This window comes from Lates calcarifer, linkage group LG19, assembly GCF_001640805.2.
Source record: "Lates calcarifer isolate ASB-BC8 linkage group LG19, TLL_Latcal_v3, whole genome shotgun sequence".
Classification (NCBI taxonomy): domain Eukaryota; kingdom Metazoa; phylum Chordata; class Actinopteri; family Centropomidae; genus Lates; species Lates calcarifer.
The window spans coordinates 16,678,984-16,699,142 of record NC_066851.1 but is presented as its reverse complement, the minus strand read 5'-3'; the positions used below and the strand labels follow the sequence as shown (position 1 = coordinate 16,699,142).

Sequence of the window (20,159 nt, the reverse complement as noted above, 5' to 3'; positions counted from 1 at the left end):
GTAACAAGACTCTGCAGTGTCACCAGCAGGAGATGAACTCGCTGCATGGTCACCAACAGGAAACTCAACCGGTGTCTTATGTTTCCACGATAAACTGTGAGACAATACAGCACACAATGTTAGAAGTGTAATATAGTGGGACTGGGATGAGACGTAGCCTGGATTCATTAGTCAGAGATGTCAGCTTTTTTATTGCCCTCTTCAAAGTTATGTTTTCACTCCTGACTGTTTTGTTAGCAGGGGCTCATTCACAGATCTAAGAGGTATTTGATGGAAAGTTAGGGCCATGGGCCAAGGAAAAACTTTGTAGACTTATAGTGCCACCATATGGCCAGCATGTGGCATTTTATGTTAGTGCACGTTAACCTTGACCTGTGATGTGAAGAGGGATTCCTGGGTCCAACAAGGTCCATATACTCCTCACCCACATCTACCTGCAAACACTTTCTGCCACAGAAGGTGTTTTTGGATAGTTTATGGTGGTTTATGGTTCCTTTTTTCTGAGTTTGCTGGTTTGGGATTTAGTAAGTGCAGTCGAACTTATATGATGTGTGTGATTTGAGATATGAGATTTGATCAAAATTATAATAATGAATGGGAGATGTTAGTCAGGCACAATCTGTAGACACCTACATGGTCCTGAAAATAGGTCTAATCAGATATGATGAGTGAAAACACCTGTTGGGGTGAAGGAGTGTGTGCTCACTTTGCCATCTGATGTTGACGGCCAAACAGCAGAGAACAATGTGACTGAACTCTCAGAGAGAAGAACAGCATAAATGGTAAAAAAAAAAAAAAAAAATACAACCAATACTGACTGTTAAAATAAGCATTTTCTGGTCTTTTCAGGGATGACATTACAAAATCTGCAATGTTTTACTACTCTTACTACACAAAATAAAGACTTAATACAGGATGTTTAACACAGCAGATATACTGAGTAGACGTCCCTTGTTTCTCTTCTACATCTAGACCTAAATCACACGTATTATATCATGCATTCTTCTTATTTCAGGAGGATGAAATGAAGAGAAAATGCTACTTGGTATCCATATTATCATATTTGGTCTTTTTAGCCAAGTTTGGATTGCATACAAGTCATTTCCAAACTCTTCTTTTTCTGACAGCATTTTTATAGAGCAACATTAGAGATCGATAACAGCTTCAGTCATTGATATTTTCTTTACTAACTAAACATAACTTAAGAAATAAAACATAACTTTATACAGTTTTAAATATGCTGGTACAATTCAGTACAAAAATAAAGGCAGTGAAACGTTTCCATACACAAACACCATCATCAGTCACGTACTGTCACTCAGAAACAGAGGAATCCTGGGTGAAGCAGTTTGGCACATTATCCACTTACATAACAAAGCATCAATTAGAAATACTGAATGATAATTTGTTACTTTTTTTTCTTTTTACATCACGGACCACACAGTGAAAAGCTTTGATTGTGGAGTATCCATGGATGCTGAACAGCCACTAGATGGTGCTTTGAATCCACAGGAGAAACCTAAAAAAGGTCACAGAATACTTTCAGATGCTTTTGGCAACACTTCTGTTTTGCTTGAATCTGTTTTGACCACCTCTGTGCACATTTAGAGCAGGTACATGTCTTAACGCCTTTATTGTCCGAGTTATTCATGCTACAATGTCCTTTGTGAAAGCAGAGTCATCCATGCGACACCAAGATGGACGTTTGTGACAAGTCCACCTCCTTCCCGGTTGCAACTTTTCAGGCAAAACCAGCGCTCGTGTTGACTGGAAAAGATGCTTAAAGGAAAGAAAATCCCATCGTTTTTCTTCGGATGTCCTCTCTCGTCTGCTGCTGGTATCCGCACAAAACATCCAGAACAAATTGTCTCTATAATTCCCATATACGAATACAATCTCTTTCTCATTTCTCATACACACAGAGACAAAAACACAAATCACACTCGCTCAGTTCTTTTCTTGACCTTTAAACGCAGCATGTGCTAGGACTTATCCCCTTGGAGAACCTAAATTAAAAAGACAGAATCTGTTACACATCAGCTTTCAAAAAACAAACTATTTTTACTTTGTGTGTGTGTGCAGCACATGTCTGCGTGCGTGTCTAATGATTATGTTGTGTGTGTGTGTGCTTCGGACACTGCATTAGTGATGCTTACCTACCTGGTTGCGAGCTTTGTGGGATTTCTGCATCAGCACTCTCCACTGGTCGTACAGCTTCATGGACATGCTGCTGCAGCCGTAGGCGTGTTTCCGCACCCAGCCGAAGAACTGCTTCAGCTCCCTGCGCAGGGTGGAGTTGGAGTCCCCGCTGGACTTGGAATCGCAGGAGCCCGACATCAGCCGCTCTGAGGAGGGAGGGGGAGAAAGAGAGAGAGGGAAACTAGGTAAGGAAATTGATCTCAAGTATAATAAATATTATTGTCAGGAAAATGTAATTATGGTCTAAAAAATTAAATGTACCCATTGTGAGTACTTGTACATGTTTCTCATTCTTTACTGTTGTAGCTGGTTGAGATGGAGCTGGTTTTAACTGCTTTATATACAGTTTAGTCTAGTGGTTCCAAACATGTGGGGTCAGGCCTTCCTCAAGGGTCACAAGATAAACTTGTGGGGTTGTAAAATGACTAATGGGGTAAGTAACACAGACAAACGTGAAATATTTTATAATTTCATCTCTTTGGGCCTCAAACTGTTACTTAAATAAAACCATGTGAGAAGTGGAAAAAAGCCAAAACAACTGGGAACCACTTGGTTTAATCTTTAACAATGTAATGCATTTCATTAACCAGCCTGGTATCACCAAATGGCATATGAATAACATGGAAATTTCCTCATGTCATGTCACCAAAACAGCATTAAACTACATGTGAAAAACTAAAAATGCGACATGACACATGAAATGTCTTATTTATATGAGATTGTGTAGCATGTGTATATAATGTGTATTATGTAAAATGTTTAACTAAAAAAAATTTAAGAAGTGGCTAAAGTAGTACCTATAGCTGTTAGATCATCAGCTGTTAGTCATGAGAACAACATTTCCCTCTGAAATGTAATGGAATAGAAGTATTGAGTATTGAAATACTCAAAGTAAAAAATGTATTTAAGTACAGCCCTTAGTCAGTCAGAGTTAGACGAGAGAAAGCAACAAATACGAACTTAGCAACTGCTCCAGATGTGTAGTGTACAGTATGTGTGTTTAGATACAGTATTAGTGGGAACTTGGAGCAGTGGAAAAGTTAAGGCCCTGAATGATGCAAACCCTGATCAGTCTCCTACTTCAGCCAAACTTCTTGGCTTTCATGGAAAGATCTGGGAAAACCTTGAAGGAAAATTCAAGGTTTTTTTTCTAAACTGTGTTTTCATAGTTGTGGCCCATAATTCCTATCAGTTATGATAACATTTACTCAACAATTCCATTACTAAGGTCTGGGGAAGCAGCAACCACAGGCAGCCATGACTTTACAACATCCAGCGGTCAGACAACCAACAGGTTTTCAACAAATCAAATTTAGTTTAGTTCTTTATTGGTCTTTTCATCATTTCTTTGTGAAGCACTTTGTATAACAACATAGTGCAACTAAAACATTACATAATCAAAGTCTGGTTTGATTTTGAAATGTCTGGTTTGACAATAATTTGATTTGGCAATGATTTATTTTTATTTGATTTGATTTGATTTAACCAATGCATCTGCTCCAAATATAGCTGCCAATACAATACAGAACAGGCTTCAGGATTGAACAAGAAGGGTAAAATAGCACCATCTTCCCCTATGAGGTTGCTAGTTTCCAGCAGTGGGAGAGCACTGTGGGATATGTGGTACACCATGATAAGAAACAAATTTTAGTGGTACAAATTACCTCTTAAAATGGACCAAAAGGCTCTCAAAAACTGAAAACTGAGTTGAATTTTGTACATGCACCGTGTGTGTGTGTGTGTGTGTTTGTGTACTCACCACTGTGGGGTGTGGATGCAGCAGTGGGATGGCTCCACTCGCTCCAGATCCCAGCTTTGCGAGAGCCATAGATGCCCACAGGGTTACAGCGGACCTGGTGGAAAGTAAAACATTTTCAACTCTGAAACACAGACTCTGAAGAGCATTATTATCCACATGTGTGACCACGCCATACCTGGACGAAATACACAGTTCCAGGTCTCAGTCCAGCCAGTCTGCAAGAAGTCTGGTTCCCGACGTCATCCATCACCTATACGGCAGAAGGAAAAAAAAAACAACAAAAGACACAAACACAAGAAGAGTTGAGTGCTGGAGGTCTGACCGCAGTATTAAATACCAATGGGCATAAACTAAAACACAGGGCAGAATCAAGATGTAGAAAACACAACCACAAACCATGTACAGATCTAAACATGCATGCACACCACATTGTTTGGTGGCTCCTGATCAGCATGTTTATGAAAATATTTTAATATAATCATGCCCGCTGGGTAAAAATCTGCTCTCTGTTACTTGTTACAGAGCTGGGTATGCTGGGACACACACACACACACACACACAGAAGCGTGCATACTGTAGGTACTCGTACAAACATACAGACAGCGAAACTAAAGACAGGCAAATGGATACAGAGAGAGAAACACGCACACACACTGCAGTTAATAATCTTGTCTAATAGTCCCCACTTTCTCTCTGGCATTCAGTCTGTAAACACTTGTTACGAGCGACTCCAACAGAAAACAGAACATGGAAATTACAGGCATCGGAGGGCTAATGATGTGACGTGGGGAAGCCAAATCGGCAGACGTTACCGCCGAGCGTTTTTACAGCCATATTGAAGACATTAACAGCTGAGATGTATCCCTCCATTCCTCAGCATGACCTCATGATTAAGGCCGGTTCGGAGGGGAAACAAGCGTTTTTTTTTCACCACCGAACCCTTAACGCCACTTGGATTTAAATCTCCTCCTTCGAAACGGTCTCATCCCTCCAGCCGCCTCTCCACTCCCCTTCTTTTCTTTTTTCACTTTGCGAGCAAAGACTTGCTTATATTACATCTGTGTAATTCCCCCTTAATTACTGGGAGAATCTTCGCTCTTACCCAGAGGACTCGAGTGAATTCTGGAAAGCACCATCTGCATGGCTTTACACTGTATTTTTCATTCATTAAAAGCTTAAATCGAGGTATACACGATGGCTCTGGCCTGTGTTTTTCTCCCGATCAGAACCTGACTCCTAGATTTATGACTTATGAAAGTCTTTGACCGACCCAACTATTAACTCATCTGGCAGAGGAGGCTTCAATCAGACTAGATTAGAGGTGATTACAGTATGGGGATGAGAAACAGCTGGGACAGTGCTGCAGTAATGTATGTCTGTTTGAGTGCAAGAGACAAAGAGAACAGGTTTATGGTCTGTGTGTCCTTGTCCTTTACCTTCCAGTCTTGGCTGTCCTCCAGTCTGTAGCGGATCTGGTATTTGGCCTGAAACAGGAAGTCTTTGAGGGCAGGCGGGGCATCCCAGCGAACGCTCAGCTGGTCCTCCAACTGACCCAAACGGCTCACGGTCACACCTGCCGGAGGGTCTGTGGTCACTGGAGGAAGAGGAGATAATGGAGGGAGTCAGTAAGTAAGAAAATCTTGTATACTTGAATAATTGAAGTCATCTACTTTGAATGTGGACATTTGCTAATGTGCTAAAAAGCTCCCAGGGCTGATGGGAACTGTAGTTGAGTGAGAATTGGTTGGTTTGTCACTGAGAAACCTGTTTCACATTGCTAATTTAAAGGTGCTATATGCAAATTTTTGGTACCGCTACATAGTTACATTAGCATTAGCTGTTAATGCTAATGTTGACTATGTAGTGATAGAAAAAGCTCAAATGTGGCACCTTTAAAGATGTCGATTAGCACAGCTTTAAGGCAACAACAAAGAGTAAATGTTGCCCAAACAGTCTGAAGAACAAACAAACAAACAAATGAAAAAAAACAGTAGCTTGTATCAAATGTAATGTAATCATCAGCACAAAACCTTAGTGATTTCATGAGAGGCACAAACTCCGGTATTTATTACATCCAATAACAAGTTTATTTCTAGCCTAAGAATGTAATGATAAACTTCTGGTGCACAGATGGCCCAGATTTTCATTTCTAGCCATGGCTGCAAAAATCCATAGCTTAGGGGCTTTTTTCTACATCCTAAGGTTATGTTTGAAGGGTCAAGAAATTCATTCAATTCAAATTTTAAGTGGTAGGAGTGATGTCTTTATGTGTTAGAGCACATTGAAGGATTGTTCAGCGTTGGCGGAGGTTTGCGGTCTTCTGAGTGTCTTCTAGTTTCTGAAGACTTGACTTGTGTGAGCCGGAGGAGGCTTTTTCATCTGACAACGATTATCTTTTCAACAAACAAACATGTGGTGACAGACCATTATTTTAACTTTCCTCGCGTTTTGTTTTGGGCTTTTGAGATCGCTTCAATATCAACTTCAGTTCCTTTTCATAATGTCATCCCTTACCAGTAAACAAACAAGACGACCCAGGGGAAAGACGAAGATGGGAAAGATTCAGTGGAGGGGAAAAGTGGGAGATGACACGAGAGTTTTAGAGGATTTGTTTCTGGTCGCTGGAGAACCGGAGTCTCTCTCTAAAATAAAATGTGTTAGCTCAGACAGTACTCACGGGTGATTTAAAAAGAGTAAACCCAATGGTGGCAGTCATCCCTCTTAGAAAAATATTTATTTTTAACACAGAAGTGGAGAGTAAAACTAAGACAATCAAAGTTTTAAAGCTTTTGTAAAACATCTTAGTACAGTGGAGATCATGGACGGATGCACAGACAAGTATAAGCCCTCCAACCCCTCTGATATAGGACCTCCACAGTGAAATGAACTGTTAATGGTGCTTTTCCATCTTGTTTTTGTTATTTTACATCTCTTTGTTGTCATTGTGCGTATCTTTTTGGTCATTTTGCCCCATTTTGAATGTCTTTGTAGTCCTTTTTTATCTTTTAACTGAACTCTCGACTTTCCAACAAGAAATAGCAGCAGTCACTTCAAACAGAGTCTCTGGCCCTCTGACCTCTTGGGCGTGTGCCGAGTAGGCCCACCAGATAATCCATCCATAGTGGAGACACTAATTGCCCAAACCTACAACAAGCAAAGAGTGTATACAATTAGGCTGAAAGAATGGAGTGAGATAAACTACAATTAATTTAAATAATTGATGAACTGTATTTTTCTTGGAGAGTTGCTCCTCTTTACTTCTTTTCTGCTCTTTTAATATGGAGCATTAAGTGTGGTGGTTTTGATTATTTAAGCTTATTTGCTCACTAAAATCTCTCTAAACAGAGACTTATAACTATCTAGCTGCCATATTCCAGTTATTCCTGAGTTCATAGGAGTCAATCTTTGCAAGCAGCAGCGAGTGTTTTCCTTTCTTTGCCCCGTGATTTGCGTCTCAGGCTACAACAAGGCTGCTGCCTTACCCTCTGATTGATGTTGCTGTCCTGTAGCTGAGAGCAGGACTGCGGGCAAAACTCTTAGAGATTTAAGATGCTAGAAATGAATATCATTCAAAGATAAGGTACTAAGGGACAGTGCTCTTTGTAGTAAAGATGCATGTACATTATTTCATACAAAGTATTAAGTATCATAGCATACATAGCATTTTTTGTTCTGAGTACCGGTAATTTGGAAAGCCACACAACAAGATTCATAATAAATCATTCTTGTTTTTTATGATAATTATCCCATTCACAAGAAAACCAAAGATATCCTAAGATAATGAAATAATTAATTCAAATTACACTTAAGATTATTGCAAACACAGCCGCTCTTGACTTTAGAATAGTTAAAAGAGACATTTTTTCAGTGGTATTTGCAATAAAGAATGTGTTGAGAGCAAATGATGGATTCCTATACTTTATATACACGTATCTAGCAATAAAAGTCAATGAGGCATGACAAATCGCAGATGAATCATCGTTAACATATGTTGTCATTCCTCAACACATCCTTATCTCCAGAGTGAAACACCAATACAAGTTGCCTCTAGTCGCTCGGCTGAGAGGGCATCCCGTGACTGAGGAATGTGGAAGAAGGTGTAGGTGTTTCAGCCTCGCCTTCATAACTGATTGGACATGACCATAGACGTGAGTGACTCACAGCAGCTCGAGCACGCAGGTGTGGTTGCTGTGTTTCATGACGCGCTGCTGTTGTGGAAACGACTCGACTGAAAAGAACGACGAGGCCAACCTGAGCGAAGGCGCACACACGAGTCTAGAAACCGCCTACACTCTACCTGCCTTCTCTGTTTCCATACTGTTACCAGGCCCTGCCCTGCCCTCGGGGTGTGTAAACAGGTGTGTGTGTGCATGCGTGCACGCATACATCAGGGAACGGAAAGGGGATTACAGTTTGATGGACACTTGTTTCCTCGCCAGTGATGTGTTCGCCTCTGAAACTCTATATAGCGTTCTCTCAGCACATTTCCCAGACACCGTTAGGAGCGTGTTAGAGGTGAACCAGGTGAAGGGTTCCAAGCTAATCAGGTTGTATTATTTCAGGTCCAAGTCTTAAAGCCTCAAAGCCCAAACTCCTTGGGCCTCGGGGGTCTGCAGCCAGCTTGGAGACGGGATTAGGTTCAAGGATCAGCCCAGAACATTCCAGCACTACAGAAAAAGGGGCTTAGAGAGTGTTTTTTGTGCGTGTGTGTCCAGTGAGCATGAGTAAAGAGAAAATGAGCTCATCAAAAGAGAGGGCGTTTCCATTCGTCACACACCTACGCCTGTCCAGGTGTGGGCATGCATGTGTGTATGAGTGTGTGTGTTTTTTGGGGATAATGAGAGAAGAGAAGAATTTGGTCTTCTTGCATGCTCCGTTTGCTTAAACCGCACTAAGCTAGGCTAAGCAACGGACCACATAACAAAGCTTTAAAAGGGAACACTGCTCAGTTCCTATCAGTGTGAAGCTGGATGAGAACCCAGAAGCCAATGACCTGTCTTTAGGAATAAAAGAGAAAAAGTTGTGAAGCGAAGTGGTACTCTTCGTCTTCAACATTTTTAAGATGCCCATTTGGGGCTAAAGCTGAAGTCACTCGTGGTTTACAACATGTGGTTCACAAGATAAATCTGAGGGATCGTGAGATGATAAATAGGTGCAGGAATGATTCTGGAATGAACCGCTTGTTTCCCCTTTAAGTAGCTTTACGGTTATTAAATCATTTTATACACATACGTATTGTGTATCAGCTTGTTCCTGCTTTTTGTCAAATCTATGACATGTTTACACTGGGAGAAAAAGACTTTTTTTAGTAAATATTTTAGATTACTTGTGCATCATTTTATGCATGTTCCTCTAAACTGCTGCTTGACATATTTGGTATTTTGGAAACTTTGGGATCTCCAGTATAATTTGATATAAAGTCTATAGGCTTTGGCTCTGTGCAAACTTGAAGTCACTGCTGCTACCAAGAAAAAGTCTGGCACATAACCCCCTGTAAAACCACTAATTGTTGATGTTACACCAAAGCTTTTGTACAGATTAAAAACACAGGCTGTAACTTGTTAATTAATAAGCTGTAGAGATGCTGGAAGACATCTTTTTATGTTTTGTCTTGCCTTTTACTCCTGCTTATGGATTTGATGTTAAACTAATCTCCACCTTGCTCAGACTCAAAAGTCAATACAGTGACATCACAGTGCTATTGATTTTTAAAAGAAAATCTAACTCTGAACTATTCCTTTAAATTAACTACTACTACTACTACTAAGGTTTTAAAAATCAATCCCTGAACTGTGTTCTGGGAACCCATGATCATTTTAGCTAGCTAACATGATGTTAGCCTGGATTAGTTAAGCCAAAGTTAAAGAATGGGACTGTTTCTCTACTGGCAGTAGATTTTTTCAGAAACAAAACGGATAAATTTGACATAGATGTTGCTTTGTTTTAGTTATTGTTGTCTAGTACATTTCTTTTAATCCCTTAGTGTTTATAGTGTTTTTATATAATCGTATAATTGATATGATTTCACTCTATTTACAGTTTCTCAGGTTTATGCTCAGTTTAGTGTGTCTTTCCTCACTGATTCTACTTTACATTGCTGTATTAGTTGAAGCAAATCTCTCATTTGATTATCTGCTCATGTTGTAGACACATGTAACCTGTGATAAAGGGTTGCAGGGAGATATTGCATAATTTTTAAGGCTCATCCACTGTCCTGGATTACAGCCTGCGGGCCCATTGACACCGAGATCTAAGATCTAGAAAACAGCAGTTAAAAGAAAGAGGGTCAAAGTTCACCTCTCCTCACACTCACCCACGTCTAAGATGTCAAGGGTGATGACATCAGAGGTAGCCCTGCCCAGCTGGTTGGAGGCCTCCACCCAGATTTCATAGGGCGTGAAGAGGTGCAGGTCCCGGGTGATGCTGCAGGAGTAAGGCTGCGTATGAGTATAATCCTCACACTCCTTCTCCTTACCGTACCACCTGGCAGGAAAACAGAAAATACTTACACAACTCTGGACAGCATTCAATATCCATGAATAATGCATGTGATATAGAATTTGTGCAATAATGTGTTCCTAGTTTGGCGCTAGTAGTTTTATTAAGTCCTTATTTACACTAAGCTGACTCCAGGAAGAGGTCTCCATGCAGTTGGCACGCCCGTGGGCACTGCATGTCAAGTCATTTTCCTTTTGGTATTTTTCAATTGCTGATTTAATTATTTAAAAATGTGAATATATCCCTTGCATCCCATCTGAAACTAATTTTCAAAAATGTATTGTTTCCAGATGAAAACCCTTTCTCCTAATTCTCATGAAATTTGACGTTTTTACTGTTTAAAGGCTTTTACCCTCTGGCTACCACTGATGTTATTTTTCTTAAAATGAAGTCTGCCAAAGAGATAAGGTATTTTGTCCTGTTTCCAGCTCCACTTTAGCCTGTGGGGCTTTTTTGAGGCATGTGAGTATCATATGAAATCTCTTGAAACGTTGATTTTGAATGGAAACAATGCAATTGGCTCAGTAAGTTGGATGTTTAACTCATTTGAACAGTAGGAATATTTCGTCTTGGTTTTCACTCCCTTCATTTACAGGCCTATGGCATAGTCACTACTTGTTTCTACATGTTGTAATTTTCAGATTAAGTTAGGCTACTCAGAATGCTATGAATTGACCTTTCGCTAAACTCTGTCTTTCAGATTGTCCAATCATAGCTTAGCAACTAGGCATAGCAGGCATATCAACCTCTGGATTTCTCCACATGCTGAAGCAGTGTTCATGGGGTTATGGTAAGAGCTATAGACTGTATACAAAGAGTTTCGAGGGTCAAAATGAAATCAAAATGAAAATGTGTGGCTATCTGCTCTGTTGAAATCTCTGACATGAGTGGCTTTCTGGCTAACCAGTATTAACAGAGCATTACTTCCAATTAAGGGGCACATCATTAACTAAATTATTTTGTGGATTACAGGTGGTAGTTAAAAGAAATCCCCAGGAACGTAGATGCTACCTAGAGTTCAGAGTAATGGTTGCTCTGTCCTGCTCTTTTTTTGAATTTAGGGAAGTTTACACTCCAGCAACTCCTGCCACACTTGTTACCCAGGATAGCATGACATTTGCCAAACTCATCAGTTTGGCAAATGTCAGGTTTTGTACTGTTGAAAGTAAAAACATACTGCATGTAAGCTAAGCTCTCAAACAGTCAGATCTTGTATTTTTCAGTCAAACAGACAAAGTGTTTCAACCAACTCGAGAAGTTAACTTTAGCTTAATTAGCCTGCTAGATCCAGCTGATAAAATTAGTCAGCAATAATTATAATTTCAGCTGACAAAACTGTTGGGTACCTGCTTGCTTGCTTTTTGTATTCAGTGTATTCACATTCTGCTATTATCTATGTTTTAGTTTTCATTGTTAGTGGCAGAGCCCACCACTCAAGCAAGAGATTCAGAATACCTTCACACACACAAGGAAACAATGTATGCATGTAATCCAGTGTTACTGTTTGCAATTTCATCTCATTGATATCAGCCCCACGGTTAATCGTTCACTCTCCTAACCCTGTATCAAGTTGCTAATGCAAACAGAACATTTCCCACTGCTTTTGCTTCACATTGAAAATATTGAGTATTCACTTTTAATGTGAAGCAGTCATAGGACACACATTGTATTTGTCACTGAAGTTGGCTCTGACCAGAACTGTTAATGAAAAATGTCTTCACAAAGCAAGACAACAGACATTTTAAACATCATTTTGAATTTTGCGGGGGTGGGGGGTGGGGTAATGAAACACAGTGAGTTGTTAGAGTTTCAGGTGACACTCTTGCTTTGTGCGGAAAACTGTGTGAAAAACTGCAACCAAACTGCAGTTGTAATTATAACAGACTGACTCCATTACAAGTACGCTTTAATACAGTTTAATTGCACTGTAAACAGATACACCAGCAGTTTTTTTGTTGTATATCTGATGAAATAGCTGTTCAAGGAGTATTTGTTGTAGTATTAAAACATACTTGGTGTGACTGCCAGTAACCATGAGTTACTGCAAAGTCAACCTGGACTGAAATCCTAAGAATTATAACTTTATCATTAAAAAAAACCAACTGATTTTCAAACTCCATTGTGGATTAAACAAATTGAAAAGATTTGTCTTAGTGTAGCTGTAGTGTGTGTACATACCTGAGTTTGTACTTGAGTGTGTACTGGGTACTAATGTTGGTTTCTCCTTTTCCTCCTGGAGCCCAGCTGCAAGTCAGGTCTTTGGTGTTCCTGGACCAGCAGGTCAGATTGACCGGTTTCTCTGGAGGCACTGGGAAGGAAAGAGAGGGGGAGATGGAAAGAGTGGGAGAGAGGGGGAGAGAGAAGAGAGGGGGATGAGGACAGAGACAAAGAGAGAATGACAGAAGGAAGTAGAGGAGAAGGTGGAGAGGAGACATAGGGTCAGTGAGGGTACAAAGTTACCTCTAGCCATTACTTCAGCCTCTTCCTCTTGAGTGTAATTCACCCACTAGTGATGTACCTCAGAAATTGGTGTTTTTTTCTTAATTGGTCTGTGTGTGTGTGTGTGTGTGTGTGTGTGTGTGTGTGTGTGTGTGTGTGTGTGTGTCTGTACCGTCTGATTTGGTCAGACTCGGGATCCCTGCCAACATTCCTCCTCTCTCAGAACACAGGGTGCTCACCAGTATTGCACAGAGATTAAGATCCTGACTGCAGCTCCTTGTGTGTGTGGGTTCGTGGGTGGGTGTGTTTTTGTGACTTCTCAAAAGTCATTTTTCATCTCACATCTCAGTCTTTCAAAAATATCATGCATTTTAGGAGCATAAAAAATGTGTGTGTGTGTGCATGTGTGTGTTGTGCATTCATGTTCTATCTTTGTGATGACCATTTTTAAATTTAGATCTAGAGAGTGCTGACATTTTTAAAACGTGAGGACATTTTAGGCGGTCCTCATTTTTCCAAAGGCCTGTTTGAGAAGGTTAAAGGATAATTCTGGTTTATTATAACTTGGCTCTTATATTATAAGTGTAACAGTGACAAGTTGTGGTTTTATGGGGGGTTCATGTGCTGGACTGTGGCAAACTAAGAGTGGCAATAAGACTGTTATAGGTCTTAACACTAAGCTAGGCTAAACCAACTGCTAGCTGTAACTTTATATTTATCCTAAAGACACGAGAGTGATGTTAATCTTCTCATCTAACTGTCAGCAAGAAAGTAGATAAGCCTGTTCCCAAAACTATTTCTTCAAGGGAAGGATTTCCCCTGGAGAAAATAAGGTTTTTACGGTTATTAAGTAACCACATTAACAAGATCACCTGATAAATTTTACTGTAAAAATAATAAAACCATATTTAGGGGTAGGCCCTCATTAGTATAGAAGTACAAACGTGTGTGTGTGTGTCTGTGTAAAATGTCAGACCCATGCCCTATGAGTGATGGTGCGAGTAATGGACCACACAGGTGGTCAAAGCGTCACACAGGGACACACACTGACGGAGGCCTCTCGCTGGGCCTGGGGGCAGGAATACTAAACATAAAATACAGCCACGACTATGTAGGGACACTTAAAAATCTGCCCACTAATTCTTTGTTATTTCCCTTTATTCCCATTTCCTTTCCACTCCTCTCACCCCTTTGGTGTCTCATACCTCTCCTGCACTTTGTTTTTAATGTTAACAAGCTACCTTGACATCTCCTCAGAGTGAAGCAAAGAGGCAAATGCAGACACAGACACATCGCCCACACAAATAAATGTGGGTAAAAGGTATCTTGGACAATAAAAATACTTATGAACAGCCCTGCGACCACTGATAAACTTTAACTTACTCCCGACGTAGAGGCAGGAGCCGGCCAAGATGTGTCCCTTGTGGTTGTGACAAACCAGGTTGTCTCCAGATGTTTGCCTGGACGCGTTGAGTCCGGCCAGCGTCACACTGAGGTTGGTCGGGCTCAGCACTCTGTAGAGGGAGCTGGGCAACTGTTGGCCGTTCAGCGTCCAGAACAGAGAGCTGGCGTGGACGCCGAGGTCGGGGTGGACCCAGCAGCTGGCGGTCAGGTTGGACCCCATGCGCAGGACAGGGTCCTGGGGGTAGATGATTGCTACATCTGGAGGAGGGCAGGAGGAGACGGATAATAGACGACGCTTAATGACATAAGAATACCTTCAAATGGTGATTCGTGCAGAGTGGATGATGCCTACCGATGATGGTGGGAAATGTAGGATCTAGTTGTTTTTGGAGGTTTAATCATACTAAGAGTTAAAAATTAGGATATCTCTGTCTATGCTGCTTCAATTTTGACCATTATTTTTTTTTTATCTAGCTTGTGCAATTCCACCCACTTCCCCACTGAAGTGACACACAACAGTAAATCACTGGTGTACCCCTCTAAGAGACTCCAGACTTAATAATAACCAGCCTGAGAAGGTTGGAGTCAGATTTAGGATCTAAATTACTGCATTCATGAGCTTGTTGGATCATCTAATTCAACGGTGAGGACCAAGTGAACATAAATGTCCTGAAAAACATCATTTGAATTTAGTCATCTGTAGAATTATGAAGGTAACTGAACTCTTAAATGATGGAGTGACCTTGAATGCACCAGCAAGAGTTTCAGAATACTTCCTGCTTGACTGACTAGTTTAAGCAAGCAAGCAAACGCAATCCTTAAGTTTCTGCGGGTTGATTTTCATGCAGTACTAAAATTAGAAGTTCATCAATCGTAAAAATGTGGGACTCGTGGGTCTCACTTGCCTTACAGTAACTCTGTCCAGCTGTTTATTTAGTTTTCAGTTTTTAATCCTGTAAAACATTTGGTGAGCTCCAAATTCAAGACTGTTTATCATTTATTATCATATTTTTAAGATGAATATTAAATGACAGCCACACCAGTGGCAAACTGCAAAAGACATGGTAGTTAAAGATAGTAATTTCTCCAATTTCTACTTTATTTTTTTAATGATATTTTTGAGTGTTTCTGTGTGTGATTGCTGCTTTGTGTGACTGTGTTGGCTTGTTGTGATGTTGCAGCCCCTACATGTAATTTGTTCTCAGGTCTGCAAAACCCATCTTGATTGCGATCTTCTTGAATAAATAGAGCTTAATGAAGCTGACAAGTGAACAGTGGTGAGGCTTTTGCTTTCACTACAGGTGAACAAAGCACCTGAGGGACACAAGAATGGGCCAGGAATGAATAGAGAGAAGAGAGGAGGAGAAAAGAAGAGAAGAGAGGACAGAAGAAGAGAAGAGAAGAAGAGAGGAGAGCAGAAGAGAAGAGGAGAAGAGAAGAGAGGAGAGAAGAAGAGAAGAGAGAGAGGAAGAAGAGAGAGTTTATTTTCTCCAGATCGCAGGATTTAAAAAAAAAAAAAAAAACATCGCCTCGACAATGCTATGAAAACATGTATGAAAGATGATTTCTATGGAGCAGTGAGTGAGAACGTCAACACTTTGTCAGACCACTATAAATCTGCGCCCGGGGCCACAGCTATTCAGCTACCAGCCACCTTACGCTGACAGACATTGTTTGGTCCTTTATGGAGAAGCTGCCTTTGAAGAAGTTAATTCGACTCCAACTCCAAACCAATATTAATGTCATAACCCCATCTTGAGCTTTGACACAACACTTCCACACATTTATGCACAGACACGCAATGCAAACAAACACATGTACAGAGGGGCCGGTTGTCTTTGTCACCGGATACGGCGGACTAAAAAAGAAGGGAGGCGGGAGGTGGGGGGGTGCCGTGATTAGCCAATAATATGCTGATCCAGCTGAATAACAATCAGTGTTTATGTATTCCAGGCGCTGAGGATGGGACATTGCCCTGGAGCAGGGTGTGAAGCCCTCTAACACCCCTTCCTTCACAGTACAAACACTACAGAGATAGACACAATTACCGCTGTTTATTGTCTCTGCTCGACACGCTCACTGGAGGAAATGGCTTGTAAAATCTTATTTGTTTGGAGAAGCTGAGGCTGCTCGAAGCGCAGTTCTGATCAAGGGGCTGGGGACGAGTTTAACTCTACCGACAGTGGGAAGATGGGAGTTCTGGGCAGGTTCAAGTGAGAGCAAGGGACAAGGTTTAATTTTTGTTTCAGCAAGAATGGGAGGTCTCCGATGAATGTAATGGTGTGAAAACACCCTCTTATTTAAGCTGTCAGTCTTCAAAGGTACATGACATCCCCCTCCTATTTCTAAAGAACTATTTATTCTCCACTCATCCATGCAACAGTTCAAAGAAAGCCTATACTTTCCTCTGTCCACTGTACAATAGACATACATGTGGAACATTTTGAGGGGCCGGCACGGACGAGCCAAGTGGAAGAAGTCACGCAACATTTAGTGACAATGAGCCGTGCAACGCCATCTGAAAAGAGATCGAGGAGACAGCGGCAGATCTTTTTTGGGTTTTTTTTTCTTTAGAGATTTACATTTTAGGTATTTAACTGATGCTCTTATCTGGAGAGAGGAGAGAGATTATCTTGTCTAACGTCAAGTCGAATTAGGACAAGCACAGGCAGGAGAAATGGGAAATGTGGACACAGGAAGTTGGTTTCAGGTTAAAAGGCTGAGTTTTTGGGGCGTTTATGTATTTTGGAGTCAAATATTTGGTATTAAATGATCACATCCAAAGTAATTACCTCTTTATATGCCAACAGGACATATAAACTTAAGCTTTATGGGCTTATGAGCTGCACTAAAAACTAATTACATGTTTGTAAGAAAGTTCCACATTTAAGCTGTTTTATTTCAGTGGCATCTGTAAATCACAGCACACTGAGTGAAGGGGAAGTGCCATCCATTATTACAGTGAATAAAACAGTAATGAACCAATTAGGCTCTATAATAAACAGCAGAGTAGCTTATGATCAAAGACCCATTGTCTCCTTTAAGCCCTTACAACTATACTTTCTTTTATTAGCGCCCTTTCAAACAGGATGAATAACAGGAGATCTTCTGTGAGGAGCTGATCTATGCCAGTGAGCTCACCATAAAAACTAATCCAGCCACTTAACGGGGGAAGCGGACATAACTTTGATTTATTTACGTTACTGTGCATTAAGCTGCCGGTTAACATTCTCCAAAACCCGAGCAAATGATGTCACTGTTTTGTTGCGGTTCGTAAAGCCCCCATGCCTCTCCATGTGTTAAAGGAATTATGGCCCGACTTGTTGAAATTCAGCCTCCTGGGAGACGAGTTCTCTCTGCAGGGATACAACTGATATACCTCAGCAGGAGCACATCAATAACAGGAGCTGTCAGGTGGACAAAGTGGCATTTGTCCTTTCTAGTGTGTCCAGAAATCAACCTGAGTGGATCCAGTCTGTCCTGAGCCAAGTGGTCCCTTCTTACGTAAGCCATCTTAGGAAAGAATCTGTGGAGTTACTTTGCATTGGAAACATAATATAAATGCAGTATTATCCAATGAATGATCTCTATGTTTCTTATATGTTCCCATACAGGTTGTACATAATGTTATGTCAGTTTTATCCTCCTATGGAAACCATATATCTGTGGTCCTCTTCACAAAAAGTGACCTTTTAGGGTTTATTCCCCCTTAATATCACTCTAATTTTCCTTCAATATTCTATCATATCTTGCAGATTTTATGCTATGTTTGCATGATGATATGCTATTTTTGTCCCATATGATATCATTGTATTCCTTTAATATCCTTAGTTTTTCTGTTTTGTTTGCACTGACTGCTGACCCTCTAAAATGTGTTGTGCTATTCTCGAAATCCGTATTTGCCCCAATTTTATCTCTGAAACCATGCACACCCGAGCAGGACAGTGTCACACCGAGTTGTTTACACTAAGATCTGTGGGTGACACATGGATTAAGCTGATCTCAGTGGACCAAAAAAAAAAAAAAGAAAGAAAAAAGAAAGAAAGAAAGAAAGAAAAGAAAAAAGAAAAAGGGCAGCTTACCCAAATCAAACCAAACCAAATCCCTTCCCCAACAAGACCGTGACTTTGCGCATCGATGGACATCTGTGTGCAACTTACGTGTGGACAAGGACAGCACGCCGGGAGTGTGCAGCATGAGGAAAATCAAGCAGAAATCCAAGACGGCTTTCATTTTCCCCCACTTCGGTTTATTTCTGTCTTGATTCCTCGTCCTCGTGTTGTTGTGATGTCGCCTTTTATTCGATCCTGGATATAAATTACACACAGCCTTAAAAAAAAAAAAGAAAAAAGAAACCCCAGTACGGGTTCAAAGCTGAATGCTCCGGATTTTTATTAACAAGACAAGTACCAGGAGTGAAGGAGCGCACTAGAAAAAGTGTGACCCAGTGGAAAAAGTCCCACTCCGAGAGGCCATAAGGCGACTCGTCCTCAGTAAAGCTCTAAAAGAGTGAGTCTACCGCGTCCTGTTTGCAGTCTTTTCCCTTCTTAATGCTTCCTGCAGCTAAATCATACACAAGTTCATACTTTTTAAGCCCCTCCTCTCTCTCTCTCTCTTCCCACACAGTCGCCAGTCATTTCCCCCGCTTTCCGTCCTTTCCCTGCTCTTTTTTTTTCAACCTCTCCCCCTTTAGTGATGGGTAGGAGAGACAGAGCCATTCACTTTCACTGAATCACTCTGTCCCTGTTACTTTCCATGCCTCAGGTCTCTGCTTTACAATTTTTCACCATAGGAGGCTGTTGAGTCACAGTGTTACAGGAAAGGTTGCCAAATCCTGAAGTGTCCTTTTCTTTTTCTCTGTTTTATCTCTTTGTCTGTGAGGAGTGTGAGACAGACTTTCTTTTTTCACATAGAGAAAACCTTTGTACCCACTTGAATTATGAAGTATCCTCAGTGTTGACCTCTTTGTTATTTTCTGTTAATTATTATTCAGCTCAATAACGTGTCTTATACTTTAGCCCCAATATATTCTTAAATATTTTCCTAAGATCTCTCTATGTCCAATAATTATGTGTGGACATTTAAATAATCTGGTGACCCTCTATTGACAATGGACGCCACTTTTTTGCAGATAACTTGTGTCCACGGCAGTGTCTTGTTGTATAATTTCCTACTTCCTGGCCTTTGCCCTCAGTTTAACAATTTACCAAAGTTTACATGTTAACTGTAGGATGATTTAAAAATGTTAAAGCAAAATGATGAAATTTTCAGCAGATGAAATAACACAAATGGAAAGGGACTGCATGAGCCATAAAATGCACTTTTGTCTGGTTCAGTACACGCAGGTATTTTGCTGCTACAGCCTCACTGCGTCTGGTATGACCAGTAGCTTATGGTGGCTAATGTTAGCAAACTTCAGCCGGGTGCTGCTGTGTAACTGAAATTAGTAATTCACTTTGCTGATTTCATGAGGCTTGTTTGCTTGTGCTACCATTTACACTACCTTTTTTTCTACTTTTTTTTTATCATTTACAATTTTGTTGTATTTGTGACTTTTGGGGCCTGGTTTCACAAAGATAGACTTTGACTGCAGCTTAACTCTAAGTAATTCATCTGTTACAAAACAAGTCATAAATGGGACTAATTTGCCATGAATTCTGAGTAAATTGATTCATGTTTTTAATAACTGTTTCCCCTCTGGAAGAATTCGACAGCTACAAGGACATTTTAGTGTGAAAATTCAGCAGTGTTACAATACAAAAAAACTGAATTATAGCAGAGCTGAGATGTTGTGTTGTCTTAATGTGGCAGCCTTCAGTGCTTCTACTAACTGGTTAGTCAGACTGACAGAAAGTTTCAC

At 40.6% G+C, this 20,159-nt stretch overlaps 1 protein-coding gene across 2 annotated transcripts; it reads right to left on the bottom strand.

The window, feature by feature from the left end:
• Window positions 1–814: 814 nt before the first annotated feature.
• Window positions 815–18,907, bottom strand: crlf1a (cytokine receptor-like factor 1a). 2 transcript variants are annotated; one of them, XM_018663755.2, is made up of 10 exons: window positions 18,710–18,906; window positions 18,460–18,606; window positions 14,279–14,557; window positions 12,635–12,764; window positions 10,272–10,441; window positions 5,395–5,552; window positions 4,134–4,208; window positions 3,959–4,052; window positions 2,161–2,345; window positions 815–2,006 (listed from the first exon to the last, which is right to left on the bottom strand). In XM_018663755.2, the coding sequence occupies exons 2-10, from the start codon at window positions 18,530–18,532 to the stop codon at window positions 1,983–1,985; spliced, it is 1,188 nt and encodes a 395-aa protein (XP_018519271.1). In that variant the 5' UTR covers window positions 18,533–18,606; window positions 18,710–18,906; the 3' UTR covers window positions 815–1,982. The 2 variants fall into 2 exon arrangements, with proteins under 2 accessions (XP_018519271.1, XP_018519273.1); XM_018663757.2 differs by having other exon boundaries at window positions 2,157–2,345; window positions 18,460–18,907.
• Window positions 18,908–20,159: the final 1,252 nt, after the last annotated feature.